Here is a 26100-nt window from a genome sequence, read left to right on the forward strand (position 1 = left end):
ACACACACACACACACACACACACACACACACACACACACACGCACACACACAAACACAAACACATATATATGGGTGGTATTACTACAAACCATCTGAATAAATAAACCAATGTGTATTGTATTTTTATTTATTATTCTTAATTGTTTTTTCCCATTATCTTTTAATAATCATATCAGTTTTCTTATTTGCGTACTTATTAAAACTAAGTGTGTGTAGGTATATATTCTATATATGTATTACAAAATCCCTTTAAGATTGTACTCATTGTTTATGTATTCTGCAATACTTTGGCAATACTTAACAGCTTTGACTAGCTCTTTTGATTTAAAGTTATTTAAAATAAATAATGATTTCAATAAAGAAATGTATTTAATGTGATTTTATTGTAGTAAAAAGTTCCCTTTCTCTGTCTGCACCATAACAAAAGCCCTCATTATTTCAGCGTTTCTGCAGGTTTCATCAAGTCAAATTTAAGACTTTTTAAGATCATTTTAAGACCATTATGAATGAAATTTTAGATCATACATGTCTAAACACTAATGGTTTTTGGTTAATGGCCCGGTTGGAGCAATGAAATTGAAAAAGGAACACATGTAGTTATTTCTTTACCACATATTTTAATGAGTCAAAACAAGAAAACTCTAGTTTGCATCTGATCCAGTTACTATGACCATTTATGTGAAGCTGCTTTGACACAATCTACATTGTAAAAGCGCTATACAAATAAAGCTGAATTGAATTGAATAGTTGTGTAGATTTTTTTCAACATGCCTCTTTTTTAATTACAAGTTTAACATTGTTTAAAGTATATTTATTATGAAGAAAAATACACAAAAAAATGCAAAAATATATATTGTTAGCATTTGGTCCAAATTGATTGAGTATAACTCTTATTCTAATGCGCTTCTGTTATAAACCCTTAAGTTTCATGCCTATTTATAAACTTTATGTTGTCCACTCACACTTTTTTATGTAAATAATTTGATTGTAAATGGAAGATTATGTAAAAGGATATAAAAATGATCAATTATTACACTAATACACTATTCCTAAAAGTTTAGCATGTTTAGCATTATCTGCAGTTTAAAAAAAACATTCTGGCTATACTTTAGTAAATGAAGTTATTTTGTATTTCATTTTTTGATCACTCAGTGTTACCAACTCAACTATTTTTGATTCACATTTTGAATATATGTTGCCTGTGCTTTTGCATATATTTGTTCTGCCTCTTACGGCCTGAATCTGAATTATTTTCTTGATTTTCATTTGTTAAACTATATTTTCTGTTTAAAGGTAATTATTTACATTTAGTTTTGATTTTTGTTTTCCTGCGAGTTGATGTTGCACTCCTACACTAATGACTATATTATTTATTTCTTATGGAATGGCATGTATATTTGCAGCATGTCTTGGTGGATGGATCACATTGAAGCGGAATACTTTAGCATAATTTATTAGATATTATTTCAGTCAATATATGTCAGTTTTGTGGTTTGAGTTTCACAAAAACCTCACAGGTTTCATTTGTTGTGCTTCTTTGTCTACAGTTACATCAATTTCTAACTGATTATCTATTTAAGACAGCTTTTGTCCCTTAGATCAATTTATTTAGCTATTTTTTCATTTATTTTATGTCATTTGCACATTTGCAGTCATTTGAGTTTAAAAGAAAACATTTCTTAGTCTTATGTCTTGTTACCATAGTGACATGTTCTGAGAATAGAACGCATTCCAAAAGTGTACTTGAAGCCCTGCATCATCGGAGAATATCTTGTGGGTTTGTTGAAGTGGAGTAGTACAGGTGTGCTTTTGGCTGTTAAGTGTTAAAAAACTTGCGTTCCGAGTGTTTTAAGACTGTCTCAGCGATTGAACATCTTCCGTTTGAGTGATTCACGGTGCAAGACCGAAATCCTCATCCTATTCCAGCTAGCAAACCCCAAGTTTTTTAGTGGTTACAGGTGAAAGACTGAAACCCTGTACCGATTATATGATGGTTGAACAGATTTCTGATCTCCCCACAACATCAGCTGCTAAAATGGAGGAAGACGAAGTTCCCAAAGCCTGCAAGATCTCCAAGAGCCAGAAAAAAGTGAAGCAGCTCAAAGAAAGGCCAAGAAATGGCACTAATAGTGAGTCTTATTTACATTGTGCTATCCAATATCCAGTGTTTTCCTGACATTATAATATACTTACTATTAAAAATAATGTTTGTACAGGATAATAGACAGCTGGTTAAACTGCTGGCTATCATTGCATTCACGTGCATCTTAATGCAACATTTTGGGTAAAATGATAATGTATTTCATTTTCAGCTTTTCTGATACAACTTAAGTCTAAAATCCTTTAGTAAAATGAGATATGCACACAGACTTTTCATTTTCAACCGACAGCCCCGATGGCTTTCGGTGAACTGTCTTTCCATTACAAAATCACCACATTTAAGATCTGTTCTCTTTAAAAATATGTGATCTTCACTGACTAATATATATTTGATATAAAGTGGGTCTCAGACCGGACAAGAATCACTGCATTAAATGACATTTAAAATAAACATGAAAATTTATTTTAGCTCAGTATTTTAAATGGAGTTTCTGCGCTAGCCTGCTGGTACTGACGGTGCTAGCGGTTACATACAATAAACTATCGTCTCGTTTTATGCTTGAACAACTAAATGAATGCTTGGATTAATTTAACTGATTGTAATTTAATTACATCACGATGTTTATGCTGTAAAAGCAACCTTATAAAACGTTAAATAATCACAGAAACCTTTCATCGGAAATTTACTGTTGGCTGAAAAACTCTAGCTGTGCAATATAACCCAGTATTCAGTTTTCTATTTTAAAAAAGTGTACTGAACATGTAGTTTTTAAATCGTTTGGTGCATTGATCATTTGTGTAAGCAGTTTTATATAACATGAAAATAATAAAATATTATAGTCAAATACAATAAATAATAATAAAATACAAAAGTGTAGCAAATCCATGGTAAACTTGTGGTAACCTTGGTTTAGCTACAATAACTTTTTTAAATGGTTATATATTGGAGTTTTTGTTTTTGGTGAATTTTCATTTTAAATTTCTCTCAAATTACTGTGGACAAGTGTGTAAAGATGTGCAATCATTTCTCTTTTAACAGATGAGAAGGAGAAAGTAAAAGAAAAGAGAAAGAAGAGCAAGGTTGCTTCTTTCATCAGAGCTGCTCTTCGATGGTTCTGCTTCTGTCCTCGTAATGAGCCGTTCACACTTTCCTCATCTGATGGTAAATGATGGTTTTTGCATCTCAATATTTTCTAGTGTATAATGTCATTAATAAACTGTATTTTTACTCCCCTTTATCTGGAGTTTAACGTCTCCTTGAAAATGACTTTGTACTATGTGCAAACTGCAATCATTTGTCTTAACAGATTCTGAACATGAGATCTATAAAAGGATGATTGTGGAAGAGGAAGAAGTGAAGGAGATAATGCAGGAGGAGGTGGTGGAGAAGAAAGAGGAGGTGATGGAAGAGGAGGAGGTGGTGGACAAAGAGAAAGATAACACAAAGCAAGAAAAGACAAATGAGGAAGAGGAGGAGAAAAGTGGAGAGGAGAAGGTGGTGGAGAAAAAAGAAGAAGGGAAGGAGATAATGCAGAATGAGATTGTGGTGGAGAAGAAGGAGCAGATGATGAAAAAGAAGAAGGTGGTGGTGATGGTGGTGGAAGTGGTGATGGTGGAGAAAAATAAACAAATAAAGAAAGATACCAGCACCCAACTAACAGAGGAGGAGAAGGTGGTGGAGAAAAAGGAAGAAGAGAAAGAGATAATGCAGAAGGAAGAGGTGGAGAAGGAGGAGGAGGTGATGAAAGAGAAGAAGGTGGTGGAGAAAAAGGAAGAAGAGAAAGAGATAACGCAGAAGGAAGAGGTGGAGAAGGAGGAGGAGGTGATGAAAGAGGAGAAGGTGGTGGTGGGGAAAAAGAAAAGAAAGAAAGATACCAGCACCCGACTGTCAGAGGAGGAGTTCTGGAGAAGGAAAATGGAGGAGGAGAAGGTGGTGGAGAAAAAGGAGCAAGAGAAAGAGATAATGCAGAAGGAAGAGGTGATGGAGAAGGAGAAGGAGGTGATGAAAGAGGAGGAGGAGGTGATGAAAGAGGAGAAGGTGGTGGTGGAGAAAAAGAAAAGAAAAGATACCAGCACCCGACTGTCAGAGAAGGAGCTCTGGAGAAGGAAAATTATCGCCAGAAGGCTATCTGCGGCAAAGTTTCTGTTTGAGCAAATAAAGGAGGAGGAGGAGGACAAGATGAAAGCTCAGGAGGAGAACAATGAGGAGAAAATAAAATACATTGGAAAGGAGGAGGAGGAGGAGGAGAAGCTGAAGAAAAGGAGAAGGAGGAGGCGGCCAAGAAAAAACTGCATGTTGGAAAAAGTGGAGGAGATGGAAGGAAAGGAAAGTGAAGAGGCGGAGAATCACATTGAGGAGAAAGAGCAAATGAATGACATTGAAAAGGAGGAGGAGGAGGAGGAGGTGAAGAAAAGGAGAAGGAGGAGGCGGCCAAGAAAAAACTGCAAGGTGGAAGAAGTGGAGGAGATGGAAGGAAAGGAAAGTGAGGAGGTGGAGAATCACATTGAGGAGAAAGAGCAAATGAATGACATTGAAAAGGAGGAGGAGGAGGAGGAGGTGGTGAAGAAAAGGAGAAGGAGGAGGCGGCCAAGAAAAAGTAACAGTATGAACGAGGAAGACAAAGAACAAAGTAGAGGAGTAGAGACATACTGTATGTGAAGGAGGAGGGTGAACAACATTGTACAACATCAATAAAAATGTGTTTTGTACAATACTGTATGTGCTGTGTGTTGTGTTCATCTGCTTAATTCTCTGTTTCAAAAGTATTGAATTTTGTTTGTTTAAAGAAAATGTTTATTCATATTTAGATTAAACATAAATGTAAACATATATATGTAACAAAATTGTTTTGTATAGTTTAGTTTCTATGTATGTGTGTATCACATATACAAAACAAATATATATAATACACACACATATATAATGTCAGACTTATATTTTGCATGTGATTAATCTGCCCAGCACTAATACAGTAAACCTACAGATCCTGGAGTCTGACCTTTAAGATTTATATTGCGATTCAGATTTCTTGTTTAGAATTGTTAAAGTCGAATAATTCAGAGAATTGCTATCTTTCCGAGGCAGAAACAAGCTTCATAGAAACCACTTACAAATCCATCACATCTTCAAACGATGAAAATCCATTAATAATCTATTCAATTAGACTTCTATCTAATTCTAACTTAATGAACTCTTAGTTTACTTTACCATCAAGACTAAAGACTTTTAGTGCAGGTCTCTAGTCGCTCCGTTTCTATTACCCTACAGTTGCACAAACTAAAATTATGAATTGAAAATATGTCCATTGGAAATGTTTAATTAGCAAAAACTGCCACTCTCACACAAACACACAAACAAACACACACACACACACACACACACACACACACTTCAGACTGGCAAGAGGTGGTTTTTCAGGCAATTCAAAAAAGCTATTTATCCGCTAAAGAATAGAAAAAAAAAGTTTTAGCTGCACTGTAAAAAATGTAATGACAAAAAGTCAAGACAACAAATATTTTGATGTTACTTTAACATCTTTTAATATAATAACATTTTTAAAGTTGTACCAAGTTTAACTTAATATTTGTAATCTATTATGTATTTACCATTAAAGAAAAAAAATCTTATTGACCATAAACCTTAAAAATAGGGAACATTTCATATAATAACACTGATAAAACGTTTTTTTTTTCACTGATAAAACTATTTATTTATGTTTTAGGTATCTGTAGTAATCAGGCTAAGATTATATTGAAATTGTTGTATTTTGTCAAATATACACATTATTTACTAATTCAATCAATCAGAACACTACACAGTGTAAACAACAACAACACTGGGTTGTACAAAACTGTGTGTCAATTATACAGGGCTGCAAAATTATGAGAAAAAAATCATTGAATATCTTGAATGGTTTAATAAAGATTATTCATTTTTTATAGCCAACATTTGTGTTTGGGGAAATGGATCATCATATTCTGGCTACAGAGGCAAAATATGTTTTTCCATCACATTAGCTGAGAATAAACTGAGCAAAAACTGCACATTTTTCTCACTGAAGCTGCTAAATTAATCTCCTTTATTTCTGTGCCTTGTAATTTATGGCAAGAAAACTCCTTGCCACTGTGGCTGGTGATCAAAAAAGCTAATGTCAAACCCAGGTTATAAACTCCAAACTAGGAAAGAAATCTCATCATGTGTGTAATAAATTGTCCTGAAAATTTGCTTTTTTTTACAGTAAAGTTAATTTCAAATTGAAAAAAATACATGTTACCAGCCAACCTCTAAAAACAAACAAGTAAGTTTATATTAAGAGACTAAGAGTCTGAACTTGAAAAAAACTCAAATCAAATCTTTACTTTTCTCAGTCTCACCTGCTACTCAGAAAGGCACAGATGAGGTCTTTGGCATCCTTTGACATTTCAATATCATCTGGGAAAGTTAAGCTGTTCTTGTGATCCATGATCTTTCCATACAGTATGTGCCCACCAGAGACTCGGAATAAAATGGAGTGACGCCTGCTCAGAGTGACAGACGAATAAATAAATTTAATGATCAGAACACTGAACTAAAATTACAAGAGATGCATATGAAGCTGACACTACTCACCCACTAGAAGCTCATAAATAAAAACACCAACAGACCACCAGTCACACTCGCGACCGTAATAACCAGTCCATCCTTGAGACATTAAAACCTCTGGAGAAATGTAATCAGGTGTCCCAACAGCAGCGTCACAGCTTACCAAACCAGTCTAAACACACATGTAGAGACATGGATATAAACATTACTGGATGAGTTAATGTAGCTGAAATACAAGTATGTTTAAAATTTCAATTATTTACACAATTCATTCATTCAATTCAAGGACTGCACTGTACAATCTAGACACAAGATGACAGCACTGACATCTATCATCACCGAATGGAGGACTTCTGTAACCTACGTTAATGATTGTTTAAACAAATCTGCTGCAATGTGTGAGGTGATAATTGTAAATCTCCACACTACAAAATCTAAAAGAAACTCTCTCATTCTCGGTCATGTACAGTACATGTAAACACACCAACTACTGGTGTATGATATTCATCGTTTTCAATAAAAATGTACTTGTATTGTGAGCTGGCATTGCAGAGAGCTTCATTCAATTAAGAAAAACAAACAAAATTTAAAATGTGTAGGATTTTGTGAAATAATACAAGCAAGTTAACACAAGCAGGCTTTCCTGAACATCCATTAAAACACAATAAAGCGAGTTCTGTTCAACAGATCAACAGAAAATACCAAAAAAAGCTGAAGCAGTAAATGTGCATCTTAGAGCAAGAGTTTGTGTGTGCGTGTGTGTGTTGAACTTCAATCTGTTTTAAATAAATCATCAACAAAGACAGTCACTAATTGCTTTGTTTCTAAATGAGTCAGCCATTTTGAATCAATTGTTTGAATAAATGTTCATTGAATCACTTATCAAAACAGAATAAATTCAAAATCCCACACCCTTGTATACAGTTTATGAAAAACAGCATGTGACCTTGTACATTCGAACTAGTAGTAGAAATTAAGACGCAAGGGGCAACACTGTGGCTCAGTGGTTAGCACTGTCGCCTCACAGTAACAAGGTCGCTGGTTCGAGCCCGGCTGGGCCAGTTGGAATTTCACTGTGGAGTTTGTTTGTTCTCCCCATGTCCAAACACATGCATTACAGGTGAATTGAATAAATTAAATTGGCCATAGTGGCCATAGTGTATGTTTGAAGGAGTCTGTATAAGTTTTTCCCAGTAGTGGGTTGAAGTTGGAAGGGCATCCGCTGTGTAACACATATGCTGGATAAGTTGGCAGTTCATTTCGCTGTGGCGACCCCTGACTAATAAAGGGACTAAGCCAAAGGAAAATGATTGAATGAATCAGGAGGCAAAAAGTACCAGAATTATCAATTACTGAAGTGTGGAATTAATTCATTTACTATCCTATGAGGCCTGATGACGACAGGTCAACATGACAGTGACAACGTCAATGCAGTAGCCTGAATTTCATTCTCACTTCCTCTATTCTATTTTAATTTGTCAAGACACAACTTAGAACTAAAATGAAGTACCGATTTAGATAGTAGCCTACTATTTTTGATAAGGAGAAAGAGACTTGCTGTCACCTACAGTAGTGGTGTCACCTAGTGGTCATATCTATTAGTCCATGTCAGGCCTAAACTAGCCAAGGTATCAGCACAAAAGCACACTAAGCAAAATATTGTTCAATTAGATTATTTAAAAAAAGGAGAGAAACATTTTTGTTAGAATTAAACCCCCTTAAAAGACACTTCAAATGCACTTATCACACACCGAGTCCATCTTCGTACATGTGCCAAAGTCTGCGAGTTTGAAGTGTCCATTGCGGTCCAGCAGCATGTTGTCCAGCAGCAAGTACAGACCTTCAAATTTACCATTTTAAGTATATATTAAACATAATGTGACCCCCATTTGTATAGATAAGGTTGCATGAATATCGTACGAAAAGAAAGGAAAAAATAAAATAAAAAAGAAGGGAAAAAATAAAGAAAATGAAAAAAATGGGGAGATAAAAAAAAGGATTCATCCAAGTATACAACAAACGCAAAACTGGAACAATAGAACAGTCATTAAACATCAAAAATATTTCACACCAGCTCTCGTTGTGATGTTTTATAAACAAATTTCGGGAGGAGCATGCGCAGAAGTTTCAGTATCAAATACGTCATTGACAATTATTCCATCATCAAATCAGTTCTTGAGCAACCCCTATATATACCAAAGCTGTCTTCCCTGCAGCATCTCACGACTTTAGCATTGGCACATCCAATCGCTGTAGCCTTGTCCAAACAGCAAATTTCCATGAGGATGACACGGCTCCTCTTGCAAACTCCAAGCCGACGTCCAGCGCATCAGCACTCGGCAGAGCATATCAACAGAGTCCGCGGTCTTAACTTAGGCCTGCCACGCCGCCGCTCTTCCAGACACCGGCAACAAACCTGAGCCGCTCCCCAGTTGGAAACCACCGGCCCAGATCAAGCGAGTGCCAGGCCACCGCTCTACAGGTGAAGCATCACCATCGGCCAATTCGCTATGACAGCGTGAGCACGTCTCCGCTACGGCCTCATCCACCCCCCACGCACGGAACATTTCCACTTAGTAGTGCCCGCAATGCCTGCTCTTGGCGCGCCAAATTAGGAATAACAAGCCTGTCCGCTCGTGAGTGTGACGTCACGCGAAGCGGCTTCCGGGTCCAAGCGCTCTATTCAACTGCATGGGGAGACCCATGGAATGGTAATTATATCGTTTACAAAGCGGTTTATTACTTTCGGAAATCATGATCACAATATATATGTCTATGCCTCATACATGACGCAAGTGATTAATTTTTATAAATTGTTAAAATTTTTGGTATTTGTTACACAGCAAGCCCAAAATGGTTGTGTACAACATGACTTTGTATAAATCTAACTTATTGTGTAATATGTTTAAAATTGATCATAAACAAATAATTTCTCAACTTACTGCATGGGGAGACTCATGAAATGTTAATTATAATGTTTACAAAGCGATTTATTACTTTCGAAATCACTATCACAATACATACGTCCACACAGAAAGTGTGCAGAAGTGATAAATTTTTATAATTTGTTACGTTTTTGGTATTTGTTATGCAGCCAAGCCATGGTTACGTACACTGATTTTGTATCAAATTAACTTTATTGTGTGATAAGAATTTAAAGTGATCATAAAAGATTAAATTTCTCAACTTAAATAGGTGGCGGCTTGGACCCGGAAACAGTATTACATACGTCACCAACAGGTCACCACTTAACAAGCGGACTCTTCCTTCATGCCGCTTGCAGATTAACCAGGTTTGTTCAGGCTCTGATGCAAGTTCCAGCGTGAGGCTGCCTCCGCTGATGTCACTAACCCCGGCATCCCCTTCTCTCTTCTCTTTTCCTTCCACCTGTGATCCTAGGGCCATCAGTAGCGTGAGCATGCTTCCGCAATCGGCTCTAGCCCCCAACTTTCTTCAGGCCCCGACGCAAGTTCCAGCGTGAGGCCGCCTCCGCTGATGTCACTAACCCCGGCATCCCCTTCTCTCTTCTCTTTTCCTTCCACCTGTGATCCTAGGGCCATCAGTAGCGTGAGCATGCTTCCGCAATCGGCTCTAGCCCCCAACTTTCTTCAGGCCCCGACGCAAGTTCCAGCGTGAGGCCGCCTCCGCTGATGTCACTAGCGCCGGTAGCTTTCCTCTCTTCTCTTTTCCTTCCACCTGTGATCCTAGAGTCATCAATAGCGCGAGCATGCCTCGGCAAACGGCTCTAGTCCCCAATTTTCTGTCAGGCCCCGACGTAAGTTCCAGCATGAGGCCGCCTCCGCTGATGTCACTAGCGCCGGTAGCTTTCCTCTCTTCTCTTTTTCTTCCACCTGTGATCCTAGAGTCATCAGTAGCGCGAGCATGCCTCGGCAAACGGCTCTAGTCCCCAATTTTCTGTCAGGCCCCGACGTAAGTGCCAGCGTGAGGCTGCCTCCGCTGACGTCACTAACGCCGGCAACCCCTCTTCTCTTTTCCTCCCACCTGTGATCCTAGGGCCATTAGTAGCGCGAGCATGCCTCCGCAAACGGCTCTAGTCCCCAATTTTCTGTCAGGCCCCGACGTAAGTGCCAGCGTGAGGCTGCCTCCGCTGACGTCACTAACACCGGCAACCCCTCTTCTCTTTTCCTCCCACCTGTGATCCTAGGGCCATCAGTAGCGCGAGCATGCCTCCGCAAACGGCTCAAGTCCCTAACTTTCTGTCAGGCCCCGACGTAAGTTCCAGCGTGAGGCCGCCTCCGCTGTCGTCACTAACGCCGGCAGCCCCTCCACTCTTCTCTTTCGCTTCCACCTCTGATCCTGAGCCACGCATAGACTATATTCCTTAGATTCATCGTCTAGGTACTTAACATGTATTAACTTAAATACGTTATTAAAGTTTACATAGACAACACGCATATATAAAATAAATTGCTTAAATTTGATAAATAATTATGAACTAATAATAACACCAAGCGATAAGCAACGTCAGCTCAGAAATCATCCAGAATCCAGTGACTAGCTTACCCCATCTAATTTCACAGCGATTCAAGTCCTAATTGCACTCAATATAAACCATAGAACTCCATTCAAACTTTCGGCTACTACTCAATGCTCCTCGCACTACCTTAAAGGGCCATGAAACCCCCTTGTTTCAGCAGGGTGTTTTCACACCTCTACTTTGGAAAAAGTCAGAAAAGTGGGCGTGTCCAGCTCTGTTTAGGGGGGAGTGTCGAAGGAAGAAAAGTGGGATGGTGTGGGAGTGTCTATTTGGGCACGCGCGAGTTTCAGAGTCAAAATACATACATACATACATACATACATACATACATACATATATACACACACACACACACACACACACACACACACACACACACACACACACACACACACACGCACGCACAGACAGGAGAAAGTGATGGTGTTTAACCTACATGGACATCTGTAGTCTAATTATAAATTTCCCAGAAACTTAGATGCACACGACAGGTAGTGTCAGAAAGCCGCGAGTGTTATTCCGGTCACTAAATGCGGTAAAAACCCTACACGAGGTTAAAGTTTGGTTGTGGTGCTAACGTGTTTACACTCTGTGCAATAGTTTGTTAGATACGACCAAACTGAATAAACAAAGAGCACTGGTCGCTCACTTACCAAATCTGTAGAGACAGAACAATCACCAGCAACTAGAGCCGCGTCTTTATGAAGAGAATACTACAAGCGAATCCGATCTCAGCGTTTGCAGATGAGAACAGCTCTCAGGTAAACAATAATCCTCCTTAGACACGTAAGTTATTGTTGTCGAGCGTCGCGTACACTGTTAATCCACACGTGACTCTGAGCTCTCACAGAGAGAAAATGAAAACGAAACTTAACTGCAGCAAACTATAAAAGCAACACTTCACGCTTGTTTTGCCAACACAACGTGGCGTCTCTGTCCTGAAAACACGGTGACAGTAATGAATATTAATGAAGTTGCACAATAGAGCGCGCTGATTGGTTTGAACCAAGCCTTACTCATGCATTAATGCATCACACTGTAAGACGTAATAAGACACACTCTGGCACAGACGCCCAGTCTGCACGCTGGAATACACGCTATTATGTCATGACCGTGACGCTGCTTCAAAAATTCGTTTCAAACCGGAAGTACGAATTTGCTTGAAATAACGCAAAAACAACCAATTTACACTTTTTAGTGAAATATAGGTGTCTTAATAGTGTTTTTAGCAGTGTGGGACACATATACGACTGTCAACAGCTCAAAAAATGTGTGTTGGTGTTTCGTGACCCTTTAAGTTCCTCTAATACTATCAATTACGTTTTTCACAGAAATGAAACTGAAAAGTCAGTGAAAATGCGCCATCATTGCCCCCCTTTTACTATTTCAACCCCTAAACCTTTCCTAATCCTGGTCATTAACCCCTTCAAGGAGTTCTATTATAAGGTTGCTGCTGCACAGCGACCACTCTCACTGGGGACGTACACCCTATTACGTACTGCTGCAAGCACAGTGGCTGCTTCCACTTTAGACACACGCCTTATTACGCTCCACTGCAAGCGCAGTGACTGCTTCTACGATAGACGTACACATTATTATTATTACACACCACTGCTAGCGCAGTGACCGCTCTCACTGGAGACGCACACCTTATTTATCACGCACCACTGCAAGCGCAGTTACTGCTCCTACAGGAGTCACACACCCTATTTTGTATTATTGCAAGTGCAGTGACTGCCCCTACAGGAGTCGCACACCTTATCATTTCGTATTATTGCAAGCGCTGTGACTGCTCCTACAGGAGTTGCACACCTTATCATTTTGTACTATTGCAAGCGTAGTCACCGCTCCTACCGGAGTCACACTCCTTATCATTATGCACTACTGCAAGCGCAGTGACCGACTCTACAGGAGATGCACACTTTATTACATACTACTGCTACTGCAGTGACCTCTCCTACAAGAGACGCACACCTGATTACACACTGCTGCTAGGGCATTGACTACTCATACGGGAGACACACACCCTATTATTTTGCACCACCGCAAGCGCAGTGACTGCTCCTATGGGAGAAGCATACCTTACTATTATGTGCCACTGCAAGTGCAGTAACAGCTCCCCCTGAAGACGTACACTTCATCACGCGCCACTGCTAGTGCAGCGACCGCTCCCATAGGGGAAGCCCACTTTATTATTATGCACCACTACAAGTGTAGTGATAGCTCCCACTGGAGACATACACCTAATTATGCACCACTGCAAGTGACCGCTCCTACGGGAGGCGTACACCTCATAATTATGCACCACTGCAAGCGCAGTGACTGCTCCTACGGGAGACGCACACCTTATAATTATGCACCACTGCAAGCGCAGTGACTGCTCCTACGGGAGACGCACACCTTATTACACACTGTCGCTAGGGCAGCGACCACTCATACCTCATACAGGAGACACACACCTTATTATTATGCACCACTGTTAGTACAGTGACCGCTCCAACGGGAGACGTACACCTTATAATTATGCACCACTGCAAGTGCAGTGACTACTCTTACGGGAGACGCACACCTTATTACACACTGCCGCTAGGGCAGCGACCACTCATACCTCATACAGGAGACACACATCTTATTATTATGCACCACTGTTAGTACAGTGACCGCTCCAACGGGAGACGTACACCTTATAATTATGCACCACTGCAAGTGCAGTGACTACTCTTACGGGAGACGCACACCTTATTACACACTGCCGCTAGGGCAGCGACCACTCATACCTCATACAGGAGACACACATCTTATTATTATGCACCACTGTTAGTACAGTGACCGCTCCTACGGGAGACGTACACCTTATAATTATGCACCACTGCAAGCGCAGTGACCGCTCCTACGGGAGGCGTACACCTCATAATTATGCACCACTGCAAGCGCAGTGACTGCTCCTACGGGAGACGCACACCTTATTACACACTGCCGCTAGGGCAGTGACCGCTCATACCTCATACAGGAGATACACACCTTATTTTTATGCACCACTGCAAGCGCAGTGACCGCTCCTATGGGAGACGTACACCCCATAATTATGCACCACTGCAAGTGCAGTGACTGCTCCTACGGGTGACGCACACCTTATTACACACTGCCGCTAGGGCAGTGACCACTCATACCTCATACAGGAGATACACACCCTATTATCATGCACCACTGTTAGTACAGTGACCGCTCCTATGGGAGACATACACCTCATAATTATGCACCACTGCAAGTGCAGTGACTGCTCCTACGGGAGTATCGAATACGTCATTGACAATTATCCCATCATCAAATCAGTTCTTGAGCAACCCCTATATATACCAAAGCTGTCTTACCTGCAGCATCTCACGACTTTAGCATCCCTCCACCACCCCGTCACCTCACCTCTTGCATTACATTCCCGGGGGGAGCAATCTGGGGCCGGGCTAGATACTTTGCTCGAATCCCAACTCCTCTTTGTTTCCTGATAAGGGGAATAACTCGAGTTGGGGTGTCTCCTCGAGCTCAGAGCCCTCCCTCTGACAGCACGCCAAATATGCTTTATACTTAAATGAATGCAAGTGTGAACTCGTGAAATGAGAGTAACTGTGAATTAGAGGCCCCTTAACGACAAAAGGAACTACTAAGAAAACTCCTACCTAAATATCAAGCGGTAGTGCCGCTATAAACATCAGCATGGTTTAATAAACCAAACAGAACACCTTATTGGCCAATATTTCTCAAATACCCAGTTAAATTCACAATGTCTGCCTTCACGTTAATGTGTGCGTGTCTGAGAGACCTGTGGTATGAGTTGGGCGACTATCACGCAAGTGGTCTCCCATCAGGTGATTCAGGTACTATCGGTAGACGTTGCATTCAACGAGTCTAGAAATGCCACAACAGCAGCTGGGTCATGAAACATCTTCACTGAGCCACGAAAGTTTACCTTGAGGAGGGCAGGGTAAATTTGCCTGTATTCCGCGCCTATGGACTTCAGGCGTTTCTTGACTTCGTCGAACATCCTGCGTTTACGGAGAACGGACGCGGAGAAATCCTGAAAAATCATCACTGTGCTGTCTTCAAATTTTAATGGAGAACCTCTGGATCCCAGCTCCCGCGAAGCATTTAACACACGTTGTATGTCTTGGAAATTGTGAAATCTTACCAGGATAGGACGTGGTCGTTGTGAGCGAGGGACCGGTGCGCTTGTAAGGCTTGAAACTTACGCTGCTATTCTGAACCAATAATCGGAAAACAGAAAGCAGTTGAAGGATGGCGTGTTTAAATCCATATTTATCTGACTCCATTGTAATTAATCTGACTCCATTAAAGTTGTTATCATCATTGATAAAGAGAAAGAATCTCTACGTCTTAAAGCAGGCAAAGTTGTTTATTAAGTTACATGTTTAAATATACAGACATTAGAATGAAACAAACTAACATACTGTATAAAGAAATTAGCTGTAACATATGCACTGCTGAGCAACAAAGACAGTGAAACTGCCTTTGTTAGCATATGAGGCTACGCACTGGTGTGTGGGAGATGCAGAGTAAAAGCCATTCTCCCAGATCAACAGTTACCTTTCCCTATTATACCCTGAGCAAAGCATTGTCAAACATGAGTGAAAACCAACCCCCAAAACCAGCTGAACATGAGAACAAAGTTGAAGAGATGAAGTGGGGGAGAAGAACATTAACATACTCTCCTCAGGCCATGACCCAACAATAGTAAATATATTGTACATTGAAATACAATTAATCAATGTCTCTGTTGATTTCATCACTACAACACTGAAGTCATAAACTGTCAAATGACACCAAACATGACAAAGATATCAGAAGAACACAAGCAGATGAATTGTGTATGGTGAAGAGCACATGGTTACTGTAAGCAAATGGCAGAGATGTGTATCGGAGCTGTGAGGAACTCTGCCTCACCAGGAGGACCCATCCCATGCTTGGAATGTCTCAGTAGTCCTTCATTAGCATAGAAGGAAAAATATATAATATTTTCTCAGCTTACAGTCCCCTCTCAGGTTCATTGGACCTCAGAAATTATAAAAGGTCCACATGTGACCTCAAATTAAAGCTGAGAAGAGTAATCCAGTGTCTCCTTTGGCAGAGCAGTGCAGACTGATGATGATCATTGTCAATGACGCTCAGAAGATATGCACACAGAACACCTTTTCCTGTCAGGTGTATGCATAGTCAGATGATCACATGGGGACACTTGTCAGGAATTCTTGTCTGGATCCTAATGTCCATTTCACAAGATGTATGTCCGTCTCTGGCTTAGCAAGCCAAGTAATCTCTGTTATCTGTGGGATTTAGTATATCTTGTGGAGGGCTTCTTCAATTCTCAAGTGTTTGTGTTCCACACTGAAGCTGCCTTTACCTTTATGCACAGAAAATGATTTGCAAAGGAGAGCAACCCATGAAAACTGAAAGAGGCATTCATTGACGATGTATAACTGGTGACAGAACAGCAAAAGAATGACCATGGCAATGAGAAGAAAAAACATATCTGCAAAACTGGCATTTGTCATAGAGGTTATATGGCAATATAAGCATGTAGTAGTTCAAATATCAGCATTTCAAATGAAAACTCAATGTCCAAAGACAAAATAAATGACATATAATGTAATGTTTGCTCAGAATATAATGAAGGGAAAGTAACAACATGATAGGGATTATAATCTTTCTGGTGTTTAGGAAGAAAGCAAATAAAAATAAAATAAAAACAATTTGGTTGATTATGAAGTGGCCAAATTAAATCGGTTCATGTTAAAAAGATAAAGTATATGCTTTGATATACAGGATTTAAGAGTAACTGAAAAAGTTGTGAAAAACAAGACAAATAAATGAGACCTTTGAAAAGATTGAAATACTGTAATATATGTTGATTCCAAACCCCTATCTGATAGTAGGAGCAACAACAATATAAATGAATATGGTGTAAAAACAAAAAATGGGACTTTTAATGTTTCTGGAAAAATTTACAAGTCTTTGGAAAAAGTCCACCAGTAATGAATTCAAACCCCTCTCTGATAGTAGGAGCATCATCTAAAAAACATAAAACACCGTTAATGTTTCTGAAAATATTTGTCTTTATCAAAAGTTTGGTTGATTTCAGGACTTGCTTTTATAGTAAGAGCATAATATAATTAATGTGATCAAATTCAGAAATTTCAAAAAATTGCCTTTGTTATGACTTAACTGTAAAAATAAAAAGGGATCTAAAAAGGTTAAAATGTCTCAAATGGAAATATCATGAAAGTCCATTCAGTTATTGAAAACAAAAATTGCTGTGAGAAAGCATAAAAAAGATTTAAAAAGGTAAAAAGCAAAATGGTTTAGGTGAACAAAAAATGAATGGAAATTTTCCTTATAGGAAAGCACACCGCTGACGTATAGCTTTCCAATATGAAAATATTTTAGTTAAAAAGAAGAGTTTAATTTGACTATGCGTAGAGAGACAAATGGTATGGTTTATGTGATTGTATTTAACTGTGTGAATGTGTTGGTGTGACCATGCTCCGACCAAAAGTAACAAAAGTTTCTATTGACAATTGTGATGCAAATTTGGTCCTGTTGTTTTAACAGGAAGCCCTTGAAATGTAAGATGGGGTTGTGATCAGGCTCAAAGATCCACACCTTGGTTTGTTATTAGAGCATGGTAAAAAGGACAAGTGCATTGATACCGAATCCTGCTGGAAGGAAAGCATTTTCATGTTAATGCAATTGCGAATAACACTGTAGCCAGGTGGCAAGTTTTGTGCTCCTGTTTTATGGTTCAGCTGCAGCTATATGGAAAATAGCAGAGCGGTCCACTTATAGGAGACAATCAAATCCAACATTAACACAGTTCACTAGATATTGTTTAACAATTCTAGTAGTCTATGTATACATGTAGTAGTACAAACAACTATTGTGTGTTTATGAGGAAGGCTGCATGTTTAACACAATCACAGGTTTGAAAATGCAAAAAGGATCAGTGCAGTCAGGGTGTAATATTATTAGGTTATTTCTATTGAGCTGTTAGCCCACTAGCAAATGACGCTAATAGCTGGAGACCTTGCATAGCCATATTTGTCAACTCAGTTATAGTTTTACTTGAAGTTGAATTTTGGCTGCTTCTAGAGTGTTGTTCTGTGTCCTTAGATTGAGACTGTCTACGTCTCAGGAAATAGGGCGGAGGTCTGCCTCTGTTCAGAGACCAACACTTCTGTTCAGTGTGGCCCATTTTTAAACAGGAACAACAGAATCGATCTTGTTTCTTGCAAGGTATTTTGCTAGATTGGCTAATAGCTTTAACATCTTCATGACACCCTGATGCTGCTAATTCACTACGCATTTGTCTGCGTGACTCGACCTTTGTTCCCCAGTTCACAATGTCTTCAAAAGTGTTTTGTGGTGGACTAGCACCAGCCATGAGCGCTTTCTGAATGTGGGGCCCTGCATGTTCAACCAGTAATCCCAAAAGAGTTGGATTGTTGCGTATAACATTGTCTATGCCAGAATATTCTTCAAAAAGTTCAAACAAATTTTCGGCATATGTCTCAAACGATTCTGCAATATTCTGTTTCCGGTTGTAAATCAACTCCCATTCAGCAGGGCTTTTACCACGCAGGTCACAAAGGCAGAGTTTTAGTCTGTTCAAGATCTCACTCTCAGACTCATTGGGGTGTATTGGCTGTATAATTGTGCCTTCAATTAAGACTTGTGGGGCCTTATAGATTAGAACATTTGGAATTGAGGTTAAAACAATTTGCCAAATGTCTTTTGGTTCGAGTTGAAATGCATATTTGTGTCTAACAACTCGCCTCCACCATGGTTGGAAGGGCCCTTTAAGAGGGAATGGTCCAATCTCTGCTTTAAATGAGTTGCATTCATGTACTGTTAAAGCACGTTGAATGCTTGTTTCTGTGCCGTTTGGGTGTTTCATAACCTTTAAAGCTGAAACAGGCACCTTTTGCAGAGATGTGTCTTCAGCTTCTTCTGATTCCGAAGTCATAAGCTCGTTAGCTTTTGTGTTTCTGACAGGCATTAGTTTTTGCACAATCAATTTGTTTTTCAAATCTTCAATTATGTCCATGTATTTCTCACATCTTTTAGCCAATGCTAATTGATCTTCTAGTAGTTTGTCTAGCTGTGATTGTAGATGTTTAATTTTTTCTTGTGACTTTTGTGCTTCAGAATCTGCTGTGACCAATTGTTCAGTTTTATCCTTTAAATTTGCAAACACCTTTATAAGGTTATTGCGTATGCTAGAGGCATTCAGGTAATTTAAAGCCTCAATGATTTCTTTGTGTTTACATTTCTTTTGTTTGATGCCCACTGTTTTCCACCATATGGAAATGTCCTCACTAGTAGCTTCCAAATCGAGGCCTTTTCTAGTGAGTTTGTACAGTAGAGGCTCAACATTTTCAGTCCATAATGTAAACAGATCATATTCGTTATAAGTACTCCACTCCATATTGGAGGACATTTACTTGGATTTCACAGTGAGATGATTACTTGGATTATTCTGTTACTTCTAATTCCTGTTTCATACAATTCATGCAAATGGAGACTTTCCCTACCAAGCCATGAAGCAATGAAAACAGACTTACCCACTCTGTGGTTAGAAGTTCAGCTTTAATCCACTCAGAAGAGTTCTCATTCTGATGACCATCGTGTGTCCAAGAGTAAAATAATCAATTTCCAGGATAAGCAAAGTAGATGTTGATACAAAAAGTATCTTGCGATTTAAACTTGGCAAAATTATATCACGTCGGGTTTGCCAAATTGTAAGGCTTGAAACTTACGCTGCTATTCTGAACCAATAATCGGAAAACAGAAAGCAGTTGAAGGATGGCGTGTTTAAATCCATGTTTATCTGACTCCATTGTAATTAATCTGACTCCATTAAAGTTGTTATCATCATTGATAAAGAGAAATAATCTTTATGTCTTAAAGCAGGCAAAGTTGTTTATTAAGTTACATGTTTAAATATACAGACATTAGAATGAAACAAACTAACATACTGTATAAAGAAATTAGCTGTAACATATGCACTGCTGAGCAACAAAGACAGTGAAACTGCCTTTGTTAGCATATGAGGCTACGCACTGGTGTGCGGGAGATGCAGAGTAAGGCCCCGTTTACACTAGTGCGTTTTAGTTTTAAAACGGCGTTTTAGAATGAAAACGATCCGCGTCCACACTCGCGTTTCACCCAGCGTTTCTGAACTGCTCTCCGTCCACACCAAAACGCTGAAAACGCACATCACGTGACCACACAGACACTCTCTGGCAAGCGCTGCAGCTCATCTACCCAGATGAGAGCTCTGCTAGTCGGACTTCTCATCAAGCATCTACCGCTGGATCTAATATCTCACTATATTTATTAAACAGGATATTTCATTCATCTTGTTGTCTTTATCTAACGACATATTTCCTGACTTTGGTCATTAGAATCTTACTTTTTCTCAGGTAACGTGTTTTGGCTGAGCGCAAAGATAAGTTAATGATTGATGAAACCACGTAGCCTATTATGTATATTGACTGATCGCTTGCCTTTATTTCCTATAATGTAAAAACTTATTGTATGTTATACTTTTATAATGGCCATTATCGATTATTAAAACTGATATTCAGCAAAAGAGAGGGTGTGTTTCGTATTTTTACTGAAATTGAAAGGAGACAGTTGTTATCGGCTCCGTTTTGTTATAAATATCCACACAGTGAAGATGACGCTCATGCAGCACGGCGCCTCAACATTTCTGCTGTCTGTTTAGTTGTTAATATTAAAATAAAAATAGGCAGTTCCCTTAAATCATGTATACAATTTATTGTTGAGAAAGTGAAACAACGTAGCCAAGGTGATGTGAATGAAGTTATAAAGTACACTGTTCCCTTTGAAGATTTACCCGTGTCCTCGGTATAGTCTGCTTTTCCATATCAAACTGAGAAGAAGAGACTGCAGCATTGATCAAACTTGCGAAGTCTGAACTTACACGGAGAAAATGCAGGACTGAACTGTGTGTGTTAGGCTACTTAATATTCAGGAAAGCCCCAATCAGAGAGGTGAATGTCAGCAGCCCAGCCTCCGTTTTCAGATGTCTCCGTTTTCCATCATCCACACTGAGACGGAGCAGCAGCGTTTCAGAATGAAAACGGCCTCTCAAGCGTTTTCGTAACGCTCCGTTTTCGGCGCTTGAGAACTCCGGCGTAGTGTGGACGGTTGGCGTAACCGTAGCAAAACTTATGCGTTTTCAAACTAAAACGCATTAGTGTAAACGGGGCCTAAAAGCCATTCTCCCAGATCAACAGTTACCTTTCCCTATTATACCCTGAGCAAAGCATTGTCAAACATGAGTGAAAACCAACCCCCAAAACCAGCTGAACATGAGAACAAAGTTGAAGAGATGAAGTGGGGGAGAAGAACATTAACATACTCTCCTCAGGCCATGACCCAACAGTAGTAAATATATTGTACATTGAAATACAATTAATCAATGTCTCTGTTGATTTCATCACTACAACACTGAAGTCATAAACTGTCAAATGACACCAAACATGACAAAGATATCAGAAGAACACAAGCAGATGAATTGTGTATGGTGAAGAGCACATGGTTACTGTAAGCAAATGGCAGAGATGTGTATCGGAGCTGTGAGGAACTCTGCCTCACCAGGAGGACCCATCCCATGCTTGGAATGTCTCAGTAGTCCTTCATTAGCATAGAAGGAAAAATATATAATAGTTTCTCAGCTTACACGCTCTTTCTAACTTTATACGGCCCTCTTTTGTTGTGATGGCGAGGGTCTCAGGAAGCCATGACTCGAAGAATCGCGTTGGATATTCACCTTCTATGCCCTCAGGTAATCCGACAATTCGGATATTCTTCCGTCTGCCCCTGTTTTCAAGGTCGTCTGCCCTTTCATTCAAATCGTGCACAAGTTTCTCCAGACTTTGTAGTTTAGTTTTGAAAGGGGACAATTCGTCTTCCACCTCAGATATCCTGGTTTCCGCTTCTGCAATCCTTTTATTATGCTCGTCTAGCATATGACCGCATATCTATCGGTGCATTTGCAGTAGCTGTGATATCGGGTCCATTTTATCATTTATGAGTTTAGAGATATTAGCTGTAATCTCCGCTACCGCGTCCGACAGTGGGTTTGTGGATGAGCTCTTGTTAGCGCCGTCAGGATGTTCGTTAGCCTCTTCACGGCTGGTAAACTGCGTTTTTTTTACGTGGCATATTTTCCGATTGCCTCAGAAAGTAGTCATCTATGCTCATACTGTAAAATACTGAGTCTGCGCGTGTAAAAACATAACCTACTGAAAGTTTTAAAATATGACAACGTGACACTACCGCTTAACTACACACAGCCTTTCTTCAAGCCGCCATCTTGGAACTCTGATTTTCATTTGTTAAACTATATTTTCTGTTCAAAGGTAATTATTTACATTAAGTTTTGATTTTTGTTTTCCTGCGAGTTGATGTTGCACTCCTACACTAATGACTATATTATTTATTTCTTATGGAAATGGCATGTATATTTGCAGCATGTCTTGCTGAATGGATCACATTGAAGCGGAATACTTCAAATTAATTTATTATATATTATTTCAGTCAATATATGTCAGTTTTGTGTTTAAGTTTCACAAACCTCTCACGTTTCATTTGTTGTGCTTCTTTGTCTACAGTTACATCAATTTCTAACTGATTATTTATTTAAGACAGCTTTTATCCTTTAGATTAATTTATTTAGTTATTTTTATTTTAGTCATTTATTTTATGTCATTTGCACATTTGCAGTCATTTGAATTTAAAAGAAAACATTTCTTAGTCTTATGTCTTGTTACCATAGTGACATGTTCTGAGAATAGAGCGCATACCAAAAGTGTACTTGAAGCCCTGCATCATCGGAGAATATCTTGTGGGTTTGTTGTCGTGGAGTAGTACAGGTGTGTTTTTAAGTGTTTAAATACTTGCGTTCCGAGAGTTTTGAGACTGTCTCAGCGATTGAACATCTTCCGTTTGAGTGATTCACGGTGCAAGACCGAAATCCTCATCCTATTCCAGCTAGCAAACCCCAAGTTTTTGAAAGGTTACAGGTGAAAGACTGAAACCCTGTACCGAACTATATGATGGTCGAACAGAATTCTGATCTCCCCACAACATCAGCTGCTAAAATGGAGGAAGACAAAGCCTGCAAGATCTCCCAGAGCCAGAAAAAAGTGAAGCAGCTCAAAGAAAGGCCAAAAAATGGCACTAATAGTGAGTCTTATTTACATTGTGCTATCCAATATCCAGTGTTTTCCTGACATAATAATATACTTACTATTAAAAATAATGTTTGAACAGGATAATAGACAGCTGGTTAAACTGCTGGCTATCATTGCATTCACGTGCATCTTAATGCAACACTTTGGGTAAAATGATAATGTATTTCATTTTCAGCTTTTCTGATACAACTTTAGTCTAAAATCCTTTAGTAAAATGAGATATGCACACAGACTTTTCATTTTCAACCGACAGCCCCGATGGCTTTCGGTGAACTGTCTTTCCATTACAAAATCACCACATTTAAGATCTGTTCTCTTTAAAAATATGTGATCATCACTGACTAATATATATTTGATATAAAGTGGGTCTCAGACCGGACAAGAATCACTGCATTAAATGACATTTAAAATAAACATGAAAATTTATTTTAGCTCAGTATTTTAAATGGAGTTTCTGCGCTAGCCTGCTGGTACTGACGGTGCTAGCGGTTCCATACAATAGACTATCGTCTCGTTTTATGCTTGAACAACTAAATGAATGCTTGGGTTAATTTAACTGATTGTAATTTAATTACATTACAATGTTTATGCTGTAAAAGCAACCTTATAAAATGTTAAATAATCACAGAAACCTTTCATCGGAAATTTACTGTTGGCTGAAAAACTCTAGCTGTGCAATATAACCCAGTATTCAGCTTTCTATTTTAAAAAAGTGCACTGAACATGTAGTTTTTAAATCGTTTGGTGCATTGATCATTTGTGTAAGCAGTTTTATATAACATGAAAATAATAAAATATTATAGTCAAATACAATAATTAATAATAAAATACAAAAGTGTAGCAAATCCATGGTAAATTTGTGGTAACCTTGGTTTAGCTACAATAACTTTTTAAAATGGTTATATATTGGGGTTTTTGTTTTTGGTGAATGTTCATTTTAAATTTCTCTCAAATTACTGTGGACAAGTGTGTAAAGATGTGCAATCATTTCTCTTTTAACAGATGAGAAGGAGAAAGTGAAAGAAAAGAGAAAGAAGAGAAAGAAGAGCAAGGTTGCTTCTTTCATCAGAGCTGCTCTTCGATGGTTCTGCTTCTGTCCTCGTAATGAGCCGTTCACACTTTCCTCATCTGATGGTAAATGATGGTTTTTGCATCTCAATATTTTCTAGTGTATAATGTCATTAATAAACTGTATTTTTACTCCCCTTTATCTGGAGTTTAACGTCTCCTTGAAAATGACTTTGTACTATGTGCAAACTGCAATCATTTGTCTTAACAGATTCTGAACATGAGATCTATGAAAAGATGATTGTGGAAGAGGAAGAAGTGAAGGAGATAATGCAGGAGGAGGTGGTGGAGAAGAAAGAGGAGGTGATGGAAGAAGAGAAGGAGGAGGTGGTGATGGTGGACACAGAGAAAGATAACACAAAGCAAGAAAAGACAAATGAGGAGGAGAAAAGTGGGGAGGAGAAGGTGGTAGAGAAAAAGGAAGAAGGGAAGGAGATAATGCAGAATGAGATTGTGGTGGAGAAGAAGGAGCAGGTGATGAAAAAGAAGAAGGTGGTGGTGATGGTGGTGGAAGTGGTGATGGTGGAGAAAAATAAAAAAATAAAGAAAGATACCAGCACCCAACTAACAGAGGAGGAGAAGGTGGTGGAGAAAAAGGAAGAAGAGAAAGAGATAATGCAGAAGGAAGAGGTGGAGAAGGAGGAGGAGGTGGTGGAGAAAAAGAAAAGAAAGAAAGATACCAGCACCCGACTGTCAGAGGAGGAGTTCTGGAGAAGGAAAATGGAGGAGGAGAAGGTGGTGGAGAAAAAGGAAGAAGAGAAAGAGATAATGCAGAAGGAAGAGGTGGAGAAGGAGGAGGAGGTGGTGGAGAAAAAGAAAAGAAAGAAAGATACCAGCACCCGACTGTCAGAGGAGGAGTTCTGGAGAAGGAAAATGGAGGAGGAGAAGGTGGTGGAGAAAAAGGAAGAAGAGAAAGAGATGATGCAGAAGGAAACGGTGGTGGAGAAGGAGGAGAAGGTGATGAAAGAGGAGAAGGTGGTGGTGGAGAAAAAGAAAAGAAAGAAAGATACCAGCACCCGACTGTCAGAGAAGGAGTTCTGGAAAAGCAAAATTATCGCTAGAAGGCTATCTGCGGCAAAGTTTCTGATTGAGCAAATAAAGGAGGAGGAGGAGGACAAGATGAAAGCTGAGGAGGAGAAAAATGAGGAGGAAATAAAATACATTGGAAAGGAGGAGGAGGAGGAGGAGGAGGTGAAGAAAAGGAGAAGGAGGCGGCGGCCAAGGAAAAACTGCAAGGTGGAAGAAGTGGAGGAGATGGAAGGAAAGGAAAGTGAGGAGGTGGAGAATCACATTGAGGAGAAAGAGCAAATGAATGACATTGAAAAGGAGGAGGAGGAGGAGGAGGTGGTGAAGAAAAGGAGAAGGAGGAGGCGGCCAAGAAAAAATAACAGTATGAACGAGGAAGACAAAGAACAAAGTAGAGGAGTAGAGACATACTGTATGAGAAGGAGGAGGGTGAACAACATTGTACAACATCAATAAAAATGTGTTTTGTACAATACTGTATGTGCTGTGTGTTGTGTTCATCTGCTTAATTCTCTGTTTCAAAAGTATTGA

General features: G+C 39.3%; 2 protein-coding genes across 4 annotated transcripts in view; one reads left to right on the plus strand and one right to left on the minus strand.

Moving 5' to 3' along the window:
* The window catches only part of LOC141379352 (rho-associated protein kinase 2-like), a 35770-nt gene that overhangs the window by 7744 nt on the left and 1926 nt on the right, over positions 1-26100 (minus strand). For 2 of the 3 annotated variants that reach the window (XR_012395897.1, XM_073933459.1), the window contains exons 1-3: positions 8436-9303; positions 6712-6856; positions 6477-6620 (exon numbers count right to left, since the gene is read on the minus strand). The gene's annotated coding sequence lies outside the window, so the exon portion shown is untranslated. Of the gene's footprint in view, positions 1-6476; positions 6621-6711; positions 6857-8435; positions 9304-26100 lie in introns of those variants that run through there. The other variant, XR_012395896.1, reaches the window with a different exon arrangement.
* On the plus strand, positions 1-26100 carry LOC141379496 (uncharacterized). Its single transcript, XM_073933903.1, has 5 exons — positions 1-2131; positions 3142-3264; positions 3410-4122; positions 25192-25998; positions 26095-26100. The coding sequence occupies exons 1-5, from the start codon at positions 1990-1992 to the stop codon at positions 26098-26100; spliced, it is 1791 nt and encodes a 596-aa protein (XP_073790004.1). The 5' UTR covers positions 1-1989.

Source organism: Danio rerio, chromosome 20 (assembly GCF_049306965.1).
Source record: "Danio rerio strain Tuebingen ecotype United States chromosome 20, GRCz12tu, whole genome shotgun sequence".
In the NCBI taxonomy this organism is placed as follows: Eukaryota; Metazoa; Chordata; class Actinopteri; order Cypriniformes; family Danionidae; genus Danio; species Danio rerio.